Source organism: Nannobrachium achirus (assembly GCF_963921795.1).
Source record: "Nannobrachium achirus genome assembly, chromosome: 13".
Classification (NCBI taxonomy): domain Eukaryota; kingdom Metazoa; phylum Chordata; class Actinopteri; order Myctophiformes; family Myctophidae; genus Nannobrachium; species Nannobrachium achirus.
The window spans coordinates 57,945,852-57,968,467 of record NC_137833.1 but is presented as its reverse complement, the minus strand read 5'-3'; the positions used below and the strand labels follow the sequence as shown (position 1 = coordinate 57,968,467).

The 22,616-nt window shown below is 41.8% G+C and overlaps 1 protein-coding gene across 1 annotated transcript; it reads left to right on the top strand.

Annotated features, from left to right (window-relative positions):
* Positions 1–1,759: 1,759 nt before the first annotated feature.
* On the top strand, positions 1,760–2,470 carry LOC308296721 (microfibril-associated glycoprotein 4-like; the record flags this gene model as incomplete). Its single annotated transcript, XM_080740049.1, has 1 exon — positions 1,760–2,470. The coding sequence occupies one exon, from the start codon at positions 1,760–1,762 to the stop codon at positions 2,468–2,470; it is 711 nt and encodes a 236-aa protein (XP_080596175.1).
* Positions 2,471–22,616: the final 20,146 nt, after the last annotated feature.

Sequence of the window (22,616 nt, the reverse complement as noted above, 5' to 3'; positions counted from 1 at the left end):
GCCGATGTTTGCAAAATACATTTCTGTGCACTACTCTTACAGATTTTGTCCAAAAATCCTACAAATCGGTAGGCAATATCTCGACAGTCATGTGATCGACACGGATCTGTCCGATTTTTCATATTCCATCCTGATTGGCTAAGATTGGCTTCCAAAATTTGTAGGATTGAGCCATTTTGAACAAAATGCCTCAAATCCCAAACGCAAAATGCAATTATCATGAAATCGCGCACACACGTTCCCACTAGATCGAGGAAGAAATGCCACTTCAAATTTTTTAAATCAGCCTCATGGTGGCGCTATAACAGGCCGATTTGTGGTTTTACCTATAACTGATCAGTTTCAAACTTTGTAAGCGCACTCCCTAGAGGCCAAGGAAAAACCTTTCCCTGCATTTTTCACATCAGCCTTTTAAAGCGCCACCAGGAGGCCGACTTATGTAAAACACAATTATTCCTTGGGATTTTATCCAAAAATCGTGCAAATCGGTACACAGTATCTCTATAGTCATATTTCATATTCCATCCTAATTGACTAATATTGGCTTCCAAAGTTTGCAGGATTGCTCCGTTTTTTAACAAAATGCCTCAAATCATCAACGCAGCTTGCGATTAGCATGAGATTTGCCACACATATTCCCACTAGGTCAAGGAACAAATGCTACCCTTTTCACATTGGCCTGTAATAGCGCCACCAGCAGGTAGACTTTAGCAAAACACATTTTTGGAACACAATGCCTCATATCATCCATGCAGCGTCCAACTGCCATGAAAGGTCTAAGATTGGCGAAGAACACATGCCACCCTTTTTACTTTGGCCTATTATAACATCACCAGGACGCACGGCCTGGTGGAGACCTGTGCTCGGAAGAGCACTGCTTCTAGTTTACAAATGGTGTCCTAGGAACCGTCTCTTTTTTGTTGTTGTTTAGAATGGGCAACGCAGTAATCACCATGCATTCACCACCCAACTGTCCTGTCAACAGACATTAACCTGGAAGACAACATGCAGTAATCCTGGTTGGAATAACGTGTTCCTTCCACATGCCACGTCCAGCCGGGGAAACTCTCCCCTCTCAGGTCAAAAGAAGCGGATTAAATTTGACAATTGACACCAGTGAAAAAAATGGGTTACAAAAATCGTGGGATAAAACTTTTGAAAAGAGAAGATTGCAAAGTGGAGGTGAACAGGCCCAACATGATCCGACCGGAGATCATGATCCCGTAGAATATTATATCGAGTTTGTACCAAACAATGCGTGCTCACGCCTGATGGAGACATGTGCCCCGAAGAGCATGTTTTCTAGTTCATTACTGTATCGTCTTTCTTCCATTGACTGTCACTATTTGTTCACCTCTCAAAACACTGGGTGTGACTTATGTATCGGTGCTCGTTTCCTTCTCTTTTCCAGTCATATGTAGTTGCAAAACAACACATTTACGGTAATTAACTTCCTTACTGGAAACTCTAGTATTTACAGATGTTTTGTTTTGCTTTTTATCTGTTGTCCTGTACCTCCGTCGAAACTGGCAACAATAAACAACAGGAACAATGAAGAAAAATAAACTGATGGAGGATATATTTACCGTAATACTGGAGGAGGCTTTGCTTGAATGAAATTAGAACCCCTCTTAACCACTATAAAAGAAGATTCTCAATCTCAGGCTGCATTGAACCTTCTACTGGAGCTGAACATACACTCAACACACTCAGAACGCCTTTGATCAGAACAACAAGGTGCAACTTTAAAGACTTCAAGATGATACTTGTTGTTGCAGTTTTGTTGCTGGCAGAAACAGTCCACTCTGCTCCTCGCTGCGATCTCAACCTGGTTCTGGACTGTGAGGACATCTACATCAACGTCTCCAGACAGAGTGGTGTGTACGACATCTACCCCACTGCTGCACCAATCAAGGTCTACTGTGACATGGACACAGATGGAGGGAAGTGGACAGTCATCCAGAGAAGAGTGGACGGCACTCTGAACTTCTACAGACCCTGGGCTCAGTACAAGGCTGGGTTTGGAGACGCATCAGGCGAGTACTGGCTGGGACTGGAGAACATGCATCTCCTTACCAAGGACAAAAAGTATCAGCTGAGGGTGGACATGGAAGACTTTGAGGGAAACACAGCGTCTGCCTCTTACTCCTCTTTCTCTGTGGGTTCTGAGGCTGATGGCTACAAGCTGCAGGTTGCTGGCTTCTCTAATGGAGGAGCAGGAGACTCACTGACCCATCACAATGGAATGAAATTCTCAACCTTTGACAAAGATCAGGACGGGTCCGGCGAGAACAGTGCAATTTCTTATTACGGTGCATTTTGGTACTGGAGCGGTCACCATTCCAACATCAATGGTGTTTACCTCTGGGGACAGACATCTAATCCATATACAGGTGTAATTTGGTACCACTGGAAGGGTCATAATTACTCCCTGAAGGCTGTAGCGATGAAGATTAGACGTGTTGCTTAAATATTTTTTTAAGTTCACACACATAGATTATTTGCACACTGGTGGTGGACACTGGACAGTAGCTGAGTGCATGTACTTGAGTACTGTACTTAAGTACAGATTCTGAGGATTTGTACTTTACTTGAGTACTACATTTTCTTTTATTTACTCATTACTCTTACTTGACTCTTACTTGAGTACATTTGCAAGGCCAAATATTTTACTTTTTTTAGTAAGGAGGGCTGAAAAGTACAGGGTACTTTTAGGTTGGCTGTTTTCTTGTTTCTTCCCTAAAATAAAATTGGCCACACATGCATCTGCTCTCTCTCACACTAGCCATGTCTGTAGCTTCCCCCTCCGTTCGTTAGTGGCAGCAGGGCTCTCGATCTATTCCCGAAGACAAGAGGTTATCGAAGCAGAATCGGACATGGCTACTACATGACACTCTAACCACCTTGTTTTCCTTCCTTTTACATGTCTGAGTATGCAAAAGAAATATGATGCCTAACCAGGGACTGGGGTTGCAAATTGGCCTTGGCTATAAACCCTATAATGCAATGGTTTCATGTTTTTATAACTTGATATGTTGTTTTTTGTATTGCCCCTGTCAAATAAACATATAAATAAAACAAAATCTAGCTATCGTTAGTCAAAGTTTCTGTATTGTTACATCTTGTATGGGAGTGTAGGAGTAAAAATAAGTTGTTACTTGAGTAACATTTTTACTGATCTACTTTTACTTTTAGTGGAGTACATTTTTACCAGGAGTATCTGTACTTTTACTCAACTGGGGTCGAGTACTGTGTCCAACTCTGATGGTTTGAATGTTTTTATGATATTTTTTTCTCTTTGGGACTCTGTTCAATAAAACGCATACAGTTGATATCTGTATTGTATCACACGTTATTACAGTGGTGACCTGTTCTTTATGGCTCTTAAATAAATATATAAACCAAGATGTTGTAAACATATTATTTCACCGATGCATGCAAAGAGGTGTATTTGTTAAGCCTTTATTAAAAGTTTGGGTGTATAATGCATTATAATCACATTTACAATGAATTATAAGGCTTCACAACCCTTGTTATGAATGTTTATAATTATGCATAACAAGGTTTATGAAGTATTATAAGTGCTGGTCATACTACATTATTAAGCTTTGTATAAGTCAAAACTACTTTAGGTTTCAAATTCAAAAATAGCAAAAGCAGATTTACAACCTACAACTAAACTAAAAAAAAGAAGAAAAAAAATGTTCTCTGCCTGACAACAGTGGTATAGAAAGAATAATAAATAAATGTGTCACCAGGACAGGCTGGTGACAGGAAGGATCGGTGCTTGTTCAACAATCATGGCAGACACTGACCTATTACATCACTGTTGTCGGGCAGAAACCTACGTTTTTTCTTTGTAATTTATATCAACACTCGCATGACTGAGCCTGATTTTGGGATTTTTAGGTGGTTTGTATTTGCTCAGGAAACTCTCAGAAATCTGTCCTTTCATGACTTTTCCTTAACATACAAGCCAAGTCTTGTTTTTTTCTACCATTTGAGACGTTTCTTTAACAATGAGATTAACATTTTGAGTGTTTCCTGAGCAATCTAATTCCATTTCTAAATCTCAAAAAAGGTCAAAACGTCCAAAATGTTCAAAATGGGTGTGTGTGTGTGTGTGTGTGTGTGTGTGTGTGTGTGTGTGTGTGTGTGTGTGGGGGGGGGGGGGGGGGGGGGGGGTCTTTCATCATCATCAGCAGCAGCAGCAGCACCACTCACTTCACATTAGTGTGTCTGAATGATGTCATCAATACATGCACATGAATGGGCATATCGGTCAGATCAACGGTTCTGGACTACTGGCGATCTGACGGACTGCACAGGGCCCAAAAGCGAGAGAGGGCACTTTTTACAGACGGGTAAAAGGGCAGGGGCTCAAGCCCCCTTTGATGTTTATGTGTGCACGGCGTGTTTCCTAAACCCACCAGGCTTGAGTTAAGAACCGCCTCGCGGAAACGCGAGGACTTCCAGGAGTGGCTGAAATCCTTGCCGGACACATGGAGGGTGGATAAAGTCAGACCTAGTAAAGGCATGAAGAAAATCTTGTACTGAGAAAAGCCTGCATTTGCACAATGCACAGCTATTAATTTGTCACTACATTGCTCAAAATAAATTGTGCTAAAAAAAATTACTTTGTACTGTGCTTAAAAAAGGGAAAGCTTTGTAACTTTGCTAAAGAGAAAAACGTACTGAGAAAGCTATTAATTTGTCACTACTGTGCTCAAAATAAAAACTCATACTGATTATCAGTTAAATTGTTATAGTTTGGATAAAGGCTTTGGGCATATTATGCTGCGTGTATTATTGTAATGGATCAGTAGGTACTAGGTAGTAGGTATAGTATTGCTTTGCAAAACTGTAGTTACTAGTTACTTTGCACATATAAATTGTTACATTATTAAACATACATTAATGCACTTTAGCTCTATTCTATACCGTGGCTATTTGAAAATAGATGATCTACAAGCTCACAACGCGTCGCGATGCGACGCGCTGTGAGCTTGTAGATCTGCTATTTCCAAACATTTTGTACTTTTACTTTTGTTACTTTAAGTACATTTTGATGCCAATACTTTCTTACTTTTACTCAAGTACAATTAGAATTCCAGACTTTTACTTGTAACGGAGTACTTTTGCTTAAGTACAAAATGTGAGTACTTTTTCCTCCACTGCCTGTCACCTATCCACTTGGTGACTTGTGGCACACATAAGGCCTTCGCAGAGCGCTTCCATTTCTCACGGTCTGTGAGGAGGGGAAGTAGATAAGGGTCATACTGTAATTAATGACAGTAATCAACACACAAGCACGCACGCACGCACGCACACACACACACACACACACACACACACACACACACACACACACACACACACACACACACACACACACACACACACACACACACACACTGTCGTGAGCTCGTAGATTGTCTATTCTCGGCACAGTAAGCAAAGGGAGGTGCATGTGAGAAACGGACAAACGCCAACAACACAAGAGGTAAAATAATTCATTCAATATTATTGCTATTTACGATGTGCATTTAGCAGACACAACCCTGCAAGGCCCAGCGTTGCTTTTTGGCAACGTTTTTTAAATCATTTTTAAAAAAATGTTATAATTAGTTTTCCTGTTCTTTTTTCACATCAACATCACCATTAAATCCTATTGTTTAGTATTACAATGCCATTGGCCACGATATTTGCATATAAATACCCCCCACAGAGGCTGACATTCACACCTCCCAGAGAAGTTGAAATTCCAGCGTCTGGACGAACAACATCTCACTTTTTAACTGAAGCTATTCCTCACTAAAACATAAGTAAAATGCCTGTAATATTTTTTTTCGTGATCATTAGAATGTCTAGAACACGTGCATATGTTAATATTGTGAAAAATATCCCCAAAATGCAAATTAGAGCATGATTTATGATTTATGGCTATAAAACCTTACAAAAACATTATTCATTTTTTAACATTAAATTTTCCTGTGATTAGGACTCCTACAACACCATCTGATTTTTTTTATTTATTTTTTGGCCAGTAGAAATTAATTCGGGCCTTGCAGGGTTAAGGCAGAGCGATTTACTGCAAGCAAGGTACATAGAACTACATCAGTTTACAGTTTACAGTTTAGGCATTTAGCAGACGCTTTTGATCCAAAGCGACTTACAATAAGCAGATAAAACATCACAATAATAAACAAGGTTAAATGTCAGTACATCAACAGCAATATAACAAATGATATCATATGATGCAAAACGCATCACTGATGATGCAAAATGCATCGTACATGCTGAAATACCAAAATATCTAAAAACACAGATTGAACACAAACAATTACTCAGGATTGTGTTGATCGTGTCCCAAACAACAATAAAATAAGATAGGGTTGTCCCAGAGGTGAAGTGGGCCTTTAAGTAAGACCATTGTTTGTTATCAGCTATTGTCCGTTTTCTCATCCACTTAACGCAAAACTGAAAAGACATGTGCATAGAGCCCTGGGGGACGTCTTTGCCGGAAATAGCCGCTGTACGTACAAGATCACAACGCCTCGCAGTGTGAGGCGTTGTGAGCTTGTGGATCTGATATTTTTGGCTAAAGTTCTCAGAATATGGATGCTAGGATTCAAGTGGTTAATATAAAAAAAGGAGAAAAAAAAGTAGGTTGACTCCCCCTCACGGCTTGGGAGCTTTTGGCTACGCCCCCTTCATGGCAGGGAACATTGAGTTTTGAGTGTAGCAACATTTTCATAAAATACCAAAGAAGTGTTTATTTTTTTTTTATTTACACGTCGCCCACTTCCACTGTGCTTTCTGCAGAGACGATGGTTTATCTGTACTGTAATTAAGCACGTTTACTGTAACAATGATTAATAATACAAGCATATCTCTGCGGGCAGAAATCAGCTATGTCCAAAATATAAACTTCAGTGAAAACACTGATGTCATCAGTTAACACTGATGACGGCGTAGCCGAAACGCGTCTGTTTGTTTGCCTGCTGCTGCTGCTATTCTGCATTAAAAAAGACTCTTAAACCAGACACTGTGAGTGCGGATTATAACGTTTCACTGAATTATACTTAATTATACTGAATCTGCACCCGGAACCCCCTCAGACCGCTTACTGAAATAGAGTTGAGCTGACCTGGCCCTGCATGAACAAAATATATATGTTATACTGGCAAGTGCCGGTCTGTCTTGGAGTGGGGGGTGGTTCTGTGTTTTCCTCTTCCCCACTGCAGTGAGAGGGCTGTGAAACAGGACACAGGTGGAGGGGATATGGATACCTGTCGCCCTGTTATTAGCTGACAGGGGTACAAGGGAGGCATTATTAAACTGTTTAGAGCAGGGGTGGGCAACCTTAGGCATTGCCACAGAGGAGGGTGATCACTGGCACACTGGTATATTTGTGGGAGAGAGGTTTTTAAAATATAACAAAAAGTGTAGTCAGGCCTCTCTCCACATACACACCCATTGTAACTTCAAACTCCATTTTAACCATGATAGATTCATTAAAAACACCCATTATTTTTTCTGGTTACTCATACAACCCTCCTAATACGTGAGCAGGGTTAGGGTTTTTTCGATATCTTTTTTCATGTATTTTTAATAATTATTTGGGAAAATGGAAAAAAAATAATTCAAAAAAACTATTAAAAAATAAATGAAAAAAGTTATGGAAAAAACCCGGTCTGCTCACGTATTAGGATGGTATTATGAGTCACCAGAAAAAATAATGGGTGTTTTTAATGAATCTATCATGGTTAAAATGAAGTTTGAAGTTACAATGTGTGTGTGTGGGGAGAGGCCCTGGGCCTGGAGGGCCTGGTAACATTACATCAAATATCTAAATATTCAATCAAGCTAATTAAAAACTGTTCGGGGTATTCATAAAAGCCTGATTAGATGATAATTACCAAAAGTTTTTTTGAAAGTGTTATATCCCTTTAAGTCCACTCAAATCTATAGCCTAAAAAAATCTTTCTGAAAATGAAATCCTCTTAATTCTACATTCATTCAAACTGACAACTCTGCAGCAGTCTGGGAGATAGGTGGGTTATTGCTCTGAGTCTAATGATCATTACATCCTGAAAGAAAACATAAAAAAGTCACGGCTGCTATTATGGTTCTGTTTTGGAACAGCCTACTTTCACAAACTACTACGTTAATAATGATCAAGTTAATAATGATCAACTCCAAACTTACACGTGAGGTGGTCCACTTCAGCTTGCTCGTCTCTGGTTACTGCAGTACTGCTGTCCAGGCTAGAGTAATCCATATGCTCTCCACTCCACCGGCTCTTGCAGCACCCGGACGCTCCTACCGAGACTCCGCCTTATTCGTGGCCACGAAAACGTTTAATCGTTCCCTCGATTAAAGCTATTTCGTGGCCATGAATTAATTATTTCATGGCCACGAAGTAGTTATTCATGCCCACGATATAGTAATTCGTGGGCATGAATAACTACTTCGTGGCCACGAAATAGCTTTTTTTTTTTTTTTACCCTTGAATGGCTGATCCAGGGCTCCGTATAGCCTATGGACAATTAAAATCAGTTGGAAATATAAAATATTGATATGGTGTCATGATTAAACTTAATGTGAATATGGCACACTGACTATCAAGAAAACATGGCACTTCATGTCAAAAAGGTTGACAACCCCTGGTTTAGAGTCAGCTATAGAGCCTTGTGTGAGCTGCAGTGTGTGATGGGGGACACGTTACCTCAGTTGTCTCAAACTATAATATCTAGATAAAAGGATCAGAGGCGTCAATTGGGTATGGCAAGGTATGGCAGCTGCCATCCCTCGGCTACAGGAAGAAAAAGAAAAGTAGGCCTACTTCTTAAAATAAATTCATCATGCATGTTGCAAAGGTATGGCAACATGACTGGTGTCTTGCACACACGCAGTGTTGCCATACAGTACCTTTGCTTTTGCTGAACTGACACCACTGAAAAGGACCCCATTTTAAACAAGCTCCAAAGCTTTTTTGAGGTGTTGATCCTTTTATACCTTGTACCAGTGAACTGTACCGTCGTGAAACTGTACCTTTTCCTATGCAAACTTCAATCAATCAATCAATCAATCAATCAAACCGGTAAGACCTGTATTGTTAGAAGGAAGCATTCCAGATAATGTGAAGAGTGCTGCGTTCATCCCTAGATGTGTAGAAACCGGTTTATTAATTGCAATGGTACGTGCAACAGTATAACACACAAACACTGTATAAGTCCATTATATTGTGAGCTCGTAGATTGTCTATTTTACATTGTGAGCTCGTACATCGTCTATTCTCTGCACAGATATATTAAGCATTGGTCACAGGGTTGAGCTTGGAGGTGACACTATGCTGTGCATGTGAGACGACGTGCAGAGGCCTCAGATAGGCCCCGCCCTACAAACGTTCCCGACCCGGAAAAAAAGGGGTAAAAAAAAAAAGGTAGTATGCGCTGTGTGAGTAACTCCATATAAGAGAATGGGCAGGGTTTTCCCCGGTTGTCTCTCTGTTATACACGTATATAGTGAGAAAGGTAAATACAAACCGTTCATCAAAAGCTGACAGACTGTGTGCTGTGCCTCAGCAATCTATACTAAAGGATCATAGGTAAACCAATAACCTAGCACCAGTTTAACAGTATAATATGAATATAATCTGCAATCCAACTCTTAGAATAATCTAATATACTGTATATGTCCATGTGCAGACATGTGGACATATACAGAGTGGTGTGGTGTGGTGTATCCACCACAGTATATAAATTCTTCTTTTTTATTAAACAAAGGTGTGTGGTCAAATTTCCTGCAAAGGGAGGTGTGAGAGAAGGACAAACGCCAACATCGCAACAGGTAAAATAATTCATACATCTTAAAATTCTACTCATAGCAAACACGATTGATTTATGGTGAAAATTACTAATTGAGTTTGATGCCGTATACAGTATTGATAGTATTGATGGAACACGCCATTATGAAAGAAATGCATGTTAGTAGTGTGTCTGTGTCACGTACTCCAAATTGAAAGTTATAAGTCTTGAATTAAGTCATTGGTTGAAGAAAGCAGCTGTCTGTACTACTGTGGACCCCCATCTGAAAAATATTTTGTGCCAGGGACCAATACAAGAATTCAATTTTTTTTTTTTACTATTGCTATTGTCTCTCCCTCTCTCTCTAAAAACTAAAAGATAACGCAAAACAAAAACATTCATATCATCAACAGAGCATTACAATTACATTACACATGAATACATGTTGAATGTCATCAACAAATATAAACAGCTAGGCCTATATTTGTTGGATAAAAAGGGAAAAGCAAAAACGGTGGTAGTAGACTAATTTCAAAGGGACATTCAAACTAGCTCCTCCTGTGACCTACAGATTTAGTTTTTCCTTCAGGCCCATTTTTTAAGAAATTACTGCAAATGAGTGATACACATCCTTAATGGATGGTGTCAGGGCATTCATTCCACATATTTGTGGAACGTTTTTCCTTGTTTTTTACCTTTCTTTAACGAGCCACATCAGGAAGAACAAATTGTTTGTTTCGAAATGTTGTCCTGGAACTGTTCTCTTTTTTTTTTTTCAGAATGGGCAACAACGCAGTAATCCTCATTCACCACCCGACAGACCTCTCAACCTACATTGACCTGGATCACGGACGAGTGGTGGAGGACCGGCCCAACATGATCCGACTGGAGAAGTCGCCTGGCGAAACCACCGGCTTTACCGGGAAAGTTACGTTCAAGAGGGACGTGCGGGGGGCCAGCACGAAGACCACCACCACACGCAATTCTCAAGTCGGTGCCGGTGTACAGTTAGCTAAAAGCGGTCGTTCTGTTAATATTAGCTCTTCGTATAGCGAAGGAAATGCTTATGAAAGGCAAACCGATTTCCAAATATCGAGTCAAAACAGAGTCTCCGAGCTGGGGTTTCACATCTACTGCATCGGAGATCATGAGGGGGGGGTGCGGGTGGATTGAGAACGAGCTGGGCCTCCGCCTCGAGTACACATGGAGTGGCAATCAAGAAATGACCATCTACATAAAAAATAAGTAAATATTTTTGTGTGGTGTTTGCATGTTCTCCCTGTGTCTCATAGGGTTGATCTCCCCGTTTCTCCTAGGGTTGATACCCTCACAAAAACATGCAGTAATCCTGGTCTCAATAATGCCTCCCCCTGGCCAGCTGGGGCGCTTGATGGAGGGGAAAGGAACTGGTTGGAATAACATGTTCCTTCCACGCGCTACGTCCATCCCGGGGAAAATCCCCCCTGTCAGGTGAAAAGAAACAACTTGGACTACTCATGCATTGAATGAAGCATGAGGTCAGTCCGTTGTCTCCCCAGGTGAGGCAGAGGGAGAGCAGAGCAGGATTACATAGGCAATTACTGGGTGAAAATGGGTTGCAAAATAGTGGGATAAAAATAAAAATAAAAATAAATATCTCTGCTGTTGGGCAGAAACCAGCAATGTCCAAAATGTTCAGGAAATGAAAATGCATCATATAATTGTGCATCATCAACGTTTGTGTAACCCAGTGATTAGCTGTGTACATGATAAAGCCTGAAAATGTATCATGAAGGAAATATGTGCCAACATATTGATTATATTACAGAAATATATTTAACACCATCTAACAGGATACAAGGGGTTAAATATGTATGATTAAGCACAATGTGAAAACTACTAGACATCAACCAAGTTATTTTATTCTGAAGCCGAGTTCTTTTATTTTGTAACATGACACTTCCTGTTGAGGGAGCATAGTGCTATGTGCAGCACCATGACACTTCCTTTTGAAGCCACACCTGAGAGAGAGAGAGCAGCCACAGAGCAGCTACAAACCATTACCTGGTTTTAAACTGATAAAAGTGATAAAAGTCCAGCTAAAAGCAGTCTAGCTACTGTTTTAGCCAGAGATAAATCCTATGGTTCCAGCCAGAGGGTCCAATCGTCGAGTTTGATGTGAAAAGAGAGATAACCAGCATGGTGAGGATTGTTCATTGGTGGATGCTACAAACAATTAGCATGCAAGCTGAGGGGGACATGGTGAATGAATGAACTGGGTTGATGTACTGTATCTGTGCACAGCAGTTACAAGTTGGATGTTTATTGGGAGAAGTGTACACATTATTCCTGGGCTTGATGAATACTGAAATGCACTTTTGTGTAGAGTTAATTTTTACAGCATGTGACTGTACAGGCAGCCTGCCCTGCACCCACTAATGGAGGCTGCCATTGCATTGTACAGGCCACATTGCAACATGTTTGATCCTGGTGTAGCAGTGTTATGCCATTTCTGAAAAAGGTTTATTTTCTTTTGGTAAAAAGAATTGTTTTGTATTGATCCAGATTATTTTATTATTTATTTTATTTGTTTTTGATCAATGGAATTGTACAGTAAACTGATGTTTATTGGTTTAAATAGTAATTCCCTAATTGATGTGAAATGATGATGAGAGATAATTACAAGAAGAAGATATGTTTTATTTAGCTTTGGTTTATAATTCCCTATATGACAGTAAAATGACAGTGCATACTCTGACTTACTACTGTAGGTCAGGTTTTTTGGAGCCTGTTGAAACTGCTTGGAAGATCCTGGACATTAGATGGCGAGCTAAACCCACAGAGACGAACCAGCAGAACTGGAGAACAGAAATCAATTGCATGCAGAAGACTGAAGATTAATCCACTGACTGTCTCAATTTCCAAACCCATCCAGCTCACTCAACAAAGTGTGGTAGGACAAAACCAACTCCACTGCACATCCACAGTGCAGTGGGACTGAGTCAAGTACACACCACTAGGGGTGTGAATTGAATTGAACTGTTGGGAATCATACTGATTTCACATCAGTGATAACAGAGATTAAAGGGAACATTGAACTTGAATTTGAATTTAGATATTGGCCAATTAGGATTTTATTTTGTTTTTGATACCCGGGTTGTATTTGTATTTTGAAGGTTTAAAAAGTATTTGAATGTTTTTCTTATTTTCCAATTTCATATTTACATTTATTGCAATTAAAAGGAAGTGTTTGCATTTCATGCCTTCCGAATAGTAAAACCTTTGCAGTGGTGTTCTTTCTGGTGTAAACAAATACTGGCTCCCTAGTCGAACCTAGCACTTCTGATAATTAGCCCAAAACCCCCCAGCATAACTATAATAGGATTATATGGTTATGCCAATTGATAATATCACTCTTTATGTTGTAGTAAAGTCATACAGGCTACATAACGTGGCGAGCTAGCCAGGAGCCAGATAAACGAATAACACCAGAACAGACACCACATTGTTATATAACCCACCGTGCATTGCCACAAAAATGGATACTATTGTTGAACAGAAAGGTATCAAAGTTCCAAATGCTGTTATAGTGAGTTTAACAGGTACAGAGAAAGGTACAGAGAATGACAAAGACATTATAACTTTCTTGGAGAAGTATGGTTCCATCCATGATGTCCATACTATAGATGACACAGCATCAGAGTTCCATACAAACACAATCGTTGTGTTTGACAGTGGCACAGCTTTACAAGCATTAGAACCTCTTTTGCCTTGCAGTCAACCATTTTCAGATAACCCTGATGTTTCATTCCATGTGCAGGCCTTAGCATCAGTCTACACACAGAGTGTGGGGAGCAACGCTACACAGTCTTACCTTGACGAGTTAAAGGGCATAGCTAAGCTGAGTGGGAAAGATTTTACAGAGGTGTTGAGGGATGTCATGTCACAAATAGCAGAGTCTATTGGTGGAGATGAGTCCACTGAACAAAGCACTTCTAAACCTACCGAGAACACTGATCAGAGTGCAAAGCCCAGCCAACTGTCACAACAGCTGTCTGTCACTGCCATTCCCTTTCAACCTACCCCTTTTCCCATTGATACTGCATCTGTCCCAAACGTACCTGCCCCTTCTCTCACTAGACCTGGTCTCACTTTAAGCCCCAGTGAGCTCAATCCACCTAACGTGCAAAAGATCGTGGTGGAGCACATCGTTCGAAGTGAGGACAAATCCTCCCATCCTCACTCTACCTTGAGATTGAGAGCCTTTTCAGGAAAACTCCCTAAACCACACAACGAAGCTGACTATGAGACTTGGCGTTCTCATGTTGATTTAATGTTGAAAGACAGAGTGTCTGACTCTGAGAAAACTCGCAAGATCCTTGAAAGCCTTCTTGTCCCAGCTGCTGATGTCGTCAGGCATCTCGGGCCTGAAGCGCCACCTACTGCATATCTGCAGATACTAGACTCTGCATTCGCCACAGTCGAAGATGGTGAAGAACTGTTCGTTCGGTTCATGAATACACTACAAGATTTCCCTGAAGAGAAACCCTCTACCTACCTGCAACGCCTTCAGGTGGCCCTGAATAATGCTGTACGTAGAGGAGGAGTCCCAGTGCAAGACATAGACAGGCATCTTCTCAGACAGTTTTGCAGAGGCTGCTGGGAGAACAGTCTGATTACTGACCTTCATCTGGAAGACAAAAAGCTTAAAGATAATCCTCCAACATTCGCAGAATTGTTACTGCTTATACGCACTGAGGAAGACAGACAAGCGGCAAAAGCCACAAGAATGAAACGGCACTTAGGAGCCACAAAGCCGAAAGCTGTGCTGCGTGTACAGAGCGTGTGTGACGACAATAACAGTCAAGCCAGCTCTGACTCTAGTAGCATACAGGAGCTACAGAAACAAGTTGCAGACCTGAAGAGTCAGCTAACCTCGCTGTTGAACAAGCCAAAAGCTCCCAAGAAAGAACAATCGAAGGAGACTAAAACTCAAAAACCTGACTATGCACCAACTGAATCCAATCCACCTCCCCCTAAAAGCAAAAATTCAAAACCAAAGCCCTGGTACTGTTTTCGCTGTGGAGAGGATGGACATATCGCTTCCACGTGTGAGTCCGATGCAAACCCTGCTCTCGTAGCAGCAAAGAGGAAAGAGTTGATAGAGCGACAGAAGATATGGGAAGCAGGCGCTGCCACTACTTCTTTAAACTGAATTCAGCTCCTGTCGAGGGACAGACTGGAGCTGTAAATGATCAACCACGTCCCATTGAAGACAAACCCAAAGTAACTGCCAAAAAGCACGCCCTGATGAAAATGTCTCAAACCAAAGATACTCCCTTCAAGCTACCAAAAGGCTTGGTAGGTACAAAGAGCACAGCGCAAGTTGAAATAGAAGGACAAGTTGTCAACTGTCTACTCGACACAGGTTCACAAGTTACCACGGTCCCTCAGTCATTCCTGCAACAATGTCTGTCTGAATACCAGATCAAACCACTCTATGACTTGCTTGAAGTTGAGGGAGCCAACGGTCAGTCTGTACCTTATCTGGGATACATCGAGCTAAGTGTCACCTTTCCCAAAGAGTTCTTTGGTTCTCAAGTTGAGGTGCCCACCCTTGCTTTAGTAGTCCCAGACATCAGAACTGCCTCCAACTCACTTGTGCTGATCGGAACCAACATGCTTGATGTCTTGTATGAAACCTATTCTGAAACCACTTCTGAGACACAACAGCCAGTGGCACATGGCTACAAGGCAGTACTAAAGGTCCTTGAACTGAGACAGCGACAACACAAGGATGGTAACCACGGGCTGGTTAAGATGCATAGCACAAGTCCCCAGTTGGTCCCCGCGGGCCAAACGGTGGTCCTGGAAGGTCGTGTCACTGCAAATCTATTCACTACTGAGAGTTCTGTCGTTTTGGAGCAGCCTTCCTTGTCCTCCTTGCCTGGTGGACTGCTGGTGAACACTTGCCTCATTGACTTGCCCACAAACCAACCTTACAAAGTACCAGTAGTACTTACCAATGAATCTGAACATGACATTACTATTCCGAAGAGGTGTGTCATTGGTGAGCTCAGTGCTTTTCAGAGAGTCCTCTCCCAAGAGCGTAGTGCTCTTTCACCTAAAACAGAATCTCCCCTGAACTCCAATCCAAGGTTCAACTTCGATGACTCTCCTGTCTCAGCTGAGTGGAAGGAGCGTATCACAGAGAAGCTGAACAGCATGCCCGAAGTATTCGCTCAGCATGATATTGACTTCGGAAGAACTGATCAGGTGAAGCACCAAATCAAGCTCTCGGATGAAACCCCCTTTAAACACAGAGCCCGTCCCATACATCCTCAAGACCGGGAAGCGGTCCGTAAGCACCTGCAAGAACTTCTGCAAGCTGGAGTGATCCGTGAGTCGGAATCCCCATTTTCTTCGCCTATAGTAGTAGTACGGAAGAAGAATGGAGAAGTGCGCCTCTGTATCGACTACAGAAAACTCAACCTACAGACAGTAAAGGATGCTTACGCGCTCCCAAACTTGGAAGAAACATTCACGACACTCACCGGATCTAAATGGTTTTCAGTTCTCGACTTAAAATCTGGCTACTACCAGATCGAGGTTGACGAGCCAGACAAAGCCAAAACTGCTTTCGTCTGCCCCATGGGATTCTGGGAGTTTAATCGTATGCCCCAAGGCATTACAAATGCTCCAAGTACATTCCAACGTCTGATGGAAAAATGTGTCGGCGACATGAACCTGAAAGAAGTGATTGTATTCCTTGATGACATCATAGTTTTCTCCAAGACGTTGGAAGAACACGAGACAAGACTGATGCGATTTCTAACTCGACTGAAGGAATACGGCTTGAAACTCTCCCTCGAGAAATGCAAATTCTTTCAGACATCAGTCAAGTATCTAGGTCATATTGTATCCCAATTTGGAGTGGAGACCGACCCTGAAAAAGTGAATGCCCTGAAAACGTGGCCAACGCCCCAGACGCTGAAAGAATTGCGATCGTTCCTCGGCTTCTCAGGATACTATCGTCGCTTCATAAAAGACTATTCCAGTATAGTTAAGCCCCTCACTGACCTGACCTCTGGATACCCGCCAATGCACAAGAATGCCAAACCCAAGGTGACAACTCACCAGTACCATGATCCGAAAAAACCCTTTGGTGACCGCTGGACAACCACCTGTGAGCTTGCATTTAAGACCATCATTGAGAAACTTACTACAGCCCCTATTCTTGGCTTTGCCGACCCCAAGTTGCCGTATGTCCTTCATACTGACGCCAGCACCATCGGGCTTGGGGCAGCCCTATACCAAGAGCAAGAGGGTTGCATGAGAGTGATTGCATATGCCAGCAGGGGTTTGTCTCGCAGCGAGTCACGGTACCCAGCCCACAAACTGGAGTTTCTGGCCTTAAAGTGGGCAGCAGTAGAAAAGTTTGGTGATTACCTGTACGGAAGCCAGTTCACTGTCGTGACTGACAGTAATCCGCTAACGTATATTCTTACCACCGCGAAACTAGATGCCACTAGCTACAGATGGCTAGCAGCATTGTCCACTTTTGACTTCAAACTCCAATACCGTGCAGGCAAACTGAATTCTGATGCAGATGGTCTTTCCAGAAGGCCCCACGGAGAGCTGACTAATGATCTGATGTCCCAGAAGGAACAAGAACGCATAAGTCAGTTCACCCAAACACATCTGACTGACCCGGACACTGGTCTAAGTCAAGCAGTTGTGCATGCCATCTGTGAGAAGCACATGGTCTGTAATCCTACAGATGAAGACAGCGACAGTGATGGAGCTCTAACTCTGGTGCAGTCACTAGCAATTTCGCCTGATGCCTTACCAGATGACTTTGTGAATGAAGAACAGCATGGTGGTCTACCTAACCTTCCCCATCTGTCCGAAACAGATATCAGAGAATTACAAGAGGCTGACCCCTGTCTCAGGGAAGTCATATCCCATATTGAAAGTGGAGAAAAAGTCCCTCCAACGGTCAGAAAAGAGCTCCCTGACATTCCATTCCTTCTCAGAGAGTGGAATAGACTTGAATTGCGCAACCAAGTTCTATACCGAAGACGGCAAGACAACGCCTGTGTCACTTACCAGCTGGTCTTACCTGAAGTGCTCCGAGCAGTTGTTCTTCAAAGCCTTCACAATGATATGGGTCACTTAGGTATTGAGCGTACCCTAGACTTGGTTAGAACCAGATTCTACTGGCCGAGGATGGCAGCTGATGTTGAAAGAAAAATCAAGACCTGTGACCGGTGTATTCGAAGAAAAACACCACCAGAAAAAGCCGCACCATTGGTCAACATAATATCGACCAGACCACTAGAGCTTGTCTGTATGGACTTCTTGTCCATAGAGCCTGACAGAAGTAATACGACAGATGTCTTAGTGATAACAGACCATTTTACGAAATACGCTGTTGCCATCCCAACACCAAACCAGAAGGCCCAGACAGTTGCAAAATGTCTCTGGGATAACTACATAGTCCATTATGGAGTCCCAGAACGTTTACACAGTGACCAAGGGCCGGACTTCGAGTCACGTACTATCAAGGAACTATGCAAGGTTGCTGGTATCCGTAAGATTCGTACTACCCCCTACCACCCCAGGGGGAATCCTGTCGAACGCTTTAACAGGACGTTGCTAAGTATGTTAGGAACGCTGGAAAACAAAGACAAATCGCAATGGCGAAACTTTGTGAAACCCCTGGTGCACGCGTACAACTGTACGAAGAATGACGTAACCGGGTACACGCCCTATGAACTAATGTTCGGTCGTCAACCAAGGTTGCCTGTCGACCTGGCATTTGGGTTACCTCTGAAAGATGGTGAATACAAGTCTCACTCACAGTATGTGCAGAAGCTCAAGTCACATCTCGAAGAGAGCTACAAGATAGCCACCTTTAATGCCAAAAAGATAGCAGAAAGGAACAAGACAAGATTCGACAGACTGGTGACAGAGTGTTGGTGAGAGCAGTCCGCCTACGCGGTAAGCACAAGCTTGCTGATAAATGGGAGTCGGACATATATGTGGTAGTGAAGCAAGCTGGAGATCTCCCGGTCTATACTCTCAGACCAGAGGACAAAGATGGTCCTTTGCGAACTCTCCATAGAGACCTGCTACTTCCATGTGGATCTCTCCCACTGACTGAAGAGGAGCCTGAGTTGCCAAAACCACGCAAGCCAAGAACCCGAGCGTCTGCTCCAGAACCTGAAGATGTGAGTGTACACTCAGACGCTGAGGATGAAGTTCCTTATGAGTGGTTCAGTGAGCAGCCTGATATGGAAAACACCAGATTTACAACCATCCATGAAATCCCCAGAGCAAACAACCGCTCTGATCCAACCCTTGAAGATATGACCGAGACAATACATGACAATGACCTACCTGAAGTTGCTCCAGTGGGTGAAGATCACTTACCTGATGTTGCTCCGGGAGGAGAAGATCACTTACCTAATGATGCCCTAGAGGAGGAAGAAAACCTACCTGAAAACCTACCTGATCACTCATGCAGTACTGAAGTGAGAGACTTACCTGATGTTCCGCCAGCCGCTTCTGGTGATGTATACTTACCAGGAAACTTGTGTCCTGAAGAGGAAATACCTACCGATGAAACTTCACTAACTGTGGAAGAAGAGGAAACAGAAATTGAGAATGTTCCAGTGGTAACTGATGATACAGTGCCAGCTGAAGATGCTGAGACTGATGGACAAGCCAGTGCTGTCCGACGCTCAACGAGGAACAGAGGAGTACCTGAAAGATTTCAGTATTCAACCCCTGGGAACCCATTGATAGCAGTTGTCCAGTCCCTATTCCATGGTCTGAGCACCGCTTTCACTGAAGCCTTAATGGAAACCAAAGACTCTGAAACTTACCTCAGTCCCTCGCTAAAAACTCCAGGGCAAAAATCCACTCGTCCGAGACAGTTTGCCCTCCTGGCCCCCAAGTTGTGGAATAAACTCCCTGTCGCACTTAGAACAACGGACTCACTCGCTAGCTTTCGCCGTGGACTGAAGACTCACCTTTTCAGACTCCACCTAAACCCTTAGCACTACAGAAAAGTCAGTGACCATACATGAAGCTAGTTAGCATTAGTTTTTTGTCTTTAGGTTTTTAGAACTTTGATTATACTGTGTTTTTTCTAGATAAATATCCATTTGCATTTGTTATATTGTTGATGTTCTGACATATTATCTTGTTTATTATTGTGATGTTATCTGCTTATTGTAAGTCGCTTTGGATTAAAAGCGTCTGCTAAATGCCTAAACTGTAAACTGTACTAAGACCTGATCGTTACCCCAGCCCATCCCTTAAACCTGTTACCAAGCAGCCGTTCCAATGCACAGGGACGTGCATAGCTTCAGGGGGGGAGGGTGTAACCCAGTGATTAGCTGTGTACATGATAAAGCCTGAAAATGTATCATGAAGGAAATATGTGCCAACATATTGATTATATTACAGAAATATATTTAACACCATCTAACAGGATACAAGGGGTTAAATATGTATGATTAAGCACAATGTGAAAACTACTAGACATCAACCAAGTTATTTTATTCTGAAGCCGAGTACTTTTATTTTGTAACATGACACTTCCTGTTGAGGGAGCATAGTGCTATGTGCAGCACCATGACACTTCCTTTTGAAGCCACACCTGAGAGAGAGAGAGCAGCCACAGAGCAGCTACAAACCATTACCTGGTTTTAAACTGATAAAAGTGATAAAAGTCCAGCTAAAAGCAGTCTAGCTACTGTTTTAGCCAGAGATAAATCCTATGGTTCCAGCCAGAGGGTCCAATCGTCGAGTTTGATGTGAAAAGAGAGATAACCAGCATGGTGAGGATTGTTCATTGGTGGATGCTACAAACAATTAGCATGCTAGCTGAGGGGGACATGGTGAATGAATGAACTGGGTTGATGTACTGTATCTGTGCACAGCAGTTACAAGTTGGATGTTTATTGGGAGAAGTGTACACATTATTCCTGGGCTTGATGAATACTGAAATGCACTTTTGTGTAGAGTTAATTTTTACAGCATGTGACTGTACAGGCAGCCTGCCCTGCACCCACTAATGGAGGCTGCCATTGCATTGTACAGGCCACATTGCAACATGTTTGATCCTGGTGTAGCAGTGTTATGCCATTTCTGAAAAAGGTTTATTTTCTTTTGGTAAAAAGAATTGTTTTGTATTGATCCAGATTATTTGATTATTTATTTTTTTTGTTTTTGATCAATGGAATTGTACAGTAAACTGATGTTTATTGGTTTAAATAGTAATTCCCTAATTGATGTGAAATGATGATGAGAGATAATTACAAGAAGAAGATATGTTTTATTTAGCTTTGGTTTATAATTCCCTATATGACAGTAAAATGACAGTGCATACTCTGACTTACTACTGTAGGTCAGGTTTTTTGGAGCCTGTTGAAACTGCTTGGAAGATCCTGGACATTAGATGGCGAGCTAAACCCACAGAGACGAACCAGCAGAACCGGAGAACAGAAATCAATTGCATGCAGAAGACTGAAGATTAATCCACTGACTGTCTCGATTTCCAAACCCATCCAGCTCACTCAACAAAGTGTGGTAGGACAAAACCAACTCCACTGCACATCCACAGTGCAGTGGGACTGAGTCAAGTACACACCACTAGGGGTGTGAATTGAATTGAACTGTTGGGAATCATACTGATTTCACATCAGTGATAACAGAGATTAAAGGGAACATTGAACTTGAATTTGAATTTAGATATTGGCCAATTAGGATTTTATTTTGTTTTTGATACCCGGGTTGTATTTGTATTTTGAAGGTTTAAAAAGTATTTGAATGTTTTTCTTATTTTCCAATTTCATATTTACATTTATTGCAATTAAAAGGAAGTGTTTGCATTTCATGCCTTCCGAATAGTAAAACCTTTGCAGTGGTGTTCTTTCTGGTGTAAACAAATACTGGCTCCCTAGTCGAACCTAGCACTTCTGATAATTAGCCCAAAACCCCCCAGCATAACTATAATAGGATTATATGGTTATGCCAATTGATAATATCACTCTTTATGTTGTAGTAAAGTCATACAGGCTACATTTGCATGGTGAATTTATACCTTGTCAGATACTTGATCATGTCCTCATATTATCATAACTTTTACTGCTCAGGTGGATTTTCTTTTTCTTTTAACTTTTATGAGACATTAAAAGTCCTTAACTTGTCATTTCACTGTATTCTGTCTTATTTCCTACATTTCCTTTCCAATGTACAGTATGTGCGAATGATGTGTTGGATCATGTGATGTGCATAGGTGTAATTGGACTTAGGTCCACACATCCAAAGGTGCCAAGCGTGTCAGTCCAAGGAGCACCCATAGGTGCAGGAAAATGTCCTTGGGGGGAAAGTATAGGTGTGTGTTCCACAGATATATAGCTGAGAAATACAGGTGTAGGTGTAGTGGTGTTTTAAGAATCATAGGAACTGTTACTCTTAAAGCGATAGTTCACCCAAAATATAATACAAACTATATAAGAAAGAGTCTCCTCGAATTATTGGCTTAGGAGTGAGACAGAAACTATCCCTTAAAGGAGTAGTTCACCCCCAAAATGACTTTTTTTTCTATTGATTACTCATGCCATGGAGAGTAGAGTTCAAAAATATTTTTTGTTTTTTGTCACATTCCTAAGACAAAAATTTGATTTGAGTAAATTTACCCCCATTGATTCCGGATGGTGACCCGTTTCGAAACGGGTCACCCGAAATGAATGGGGGTAAATTTATTGTTATCACATTTATGTCTTAGGAATGTGACAAAAAACTAAAAAT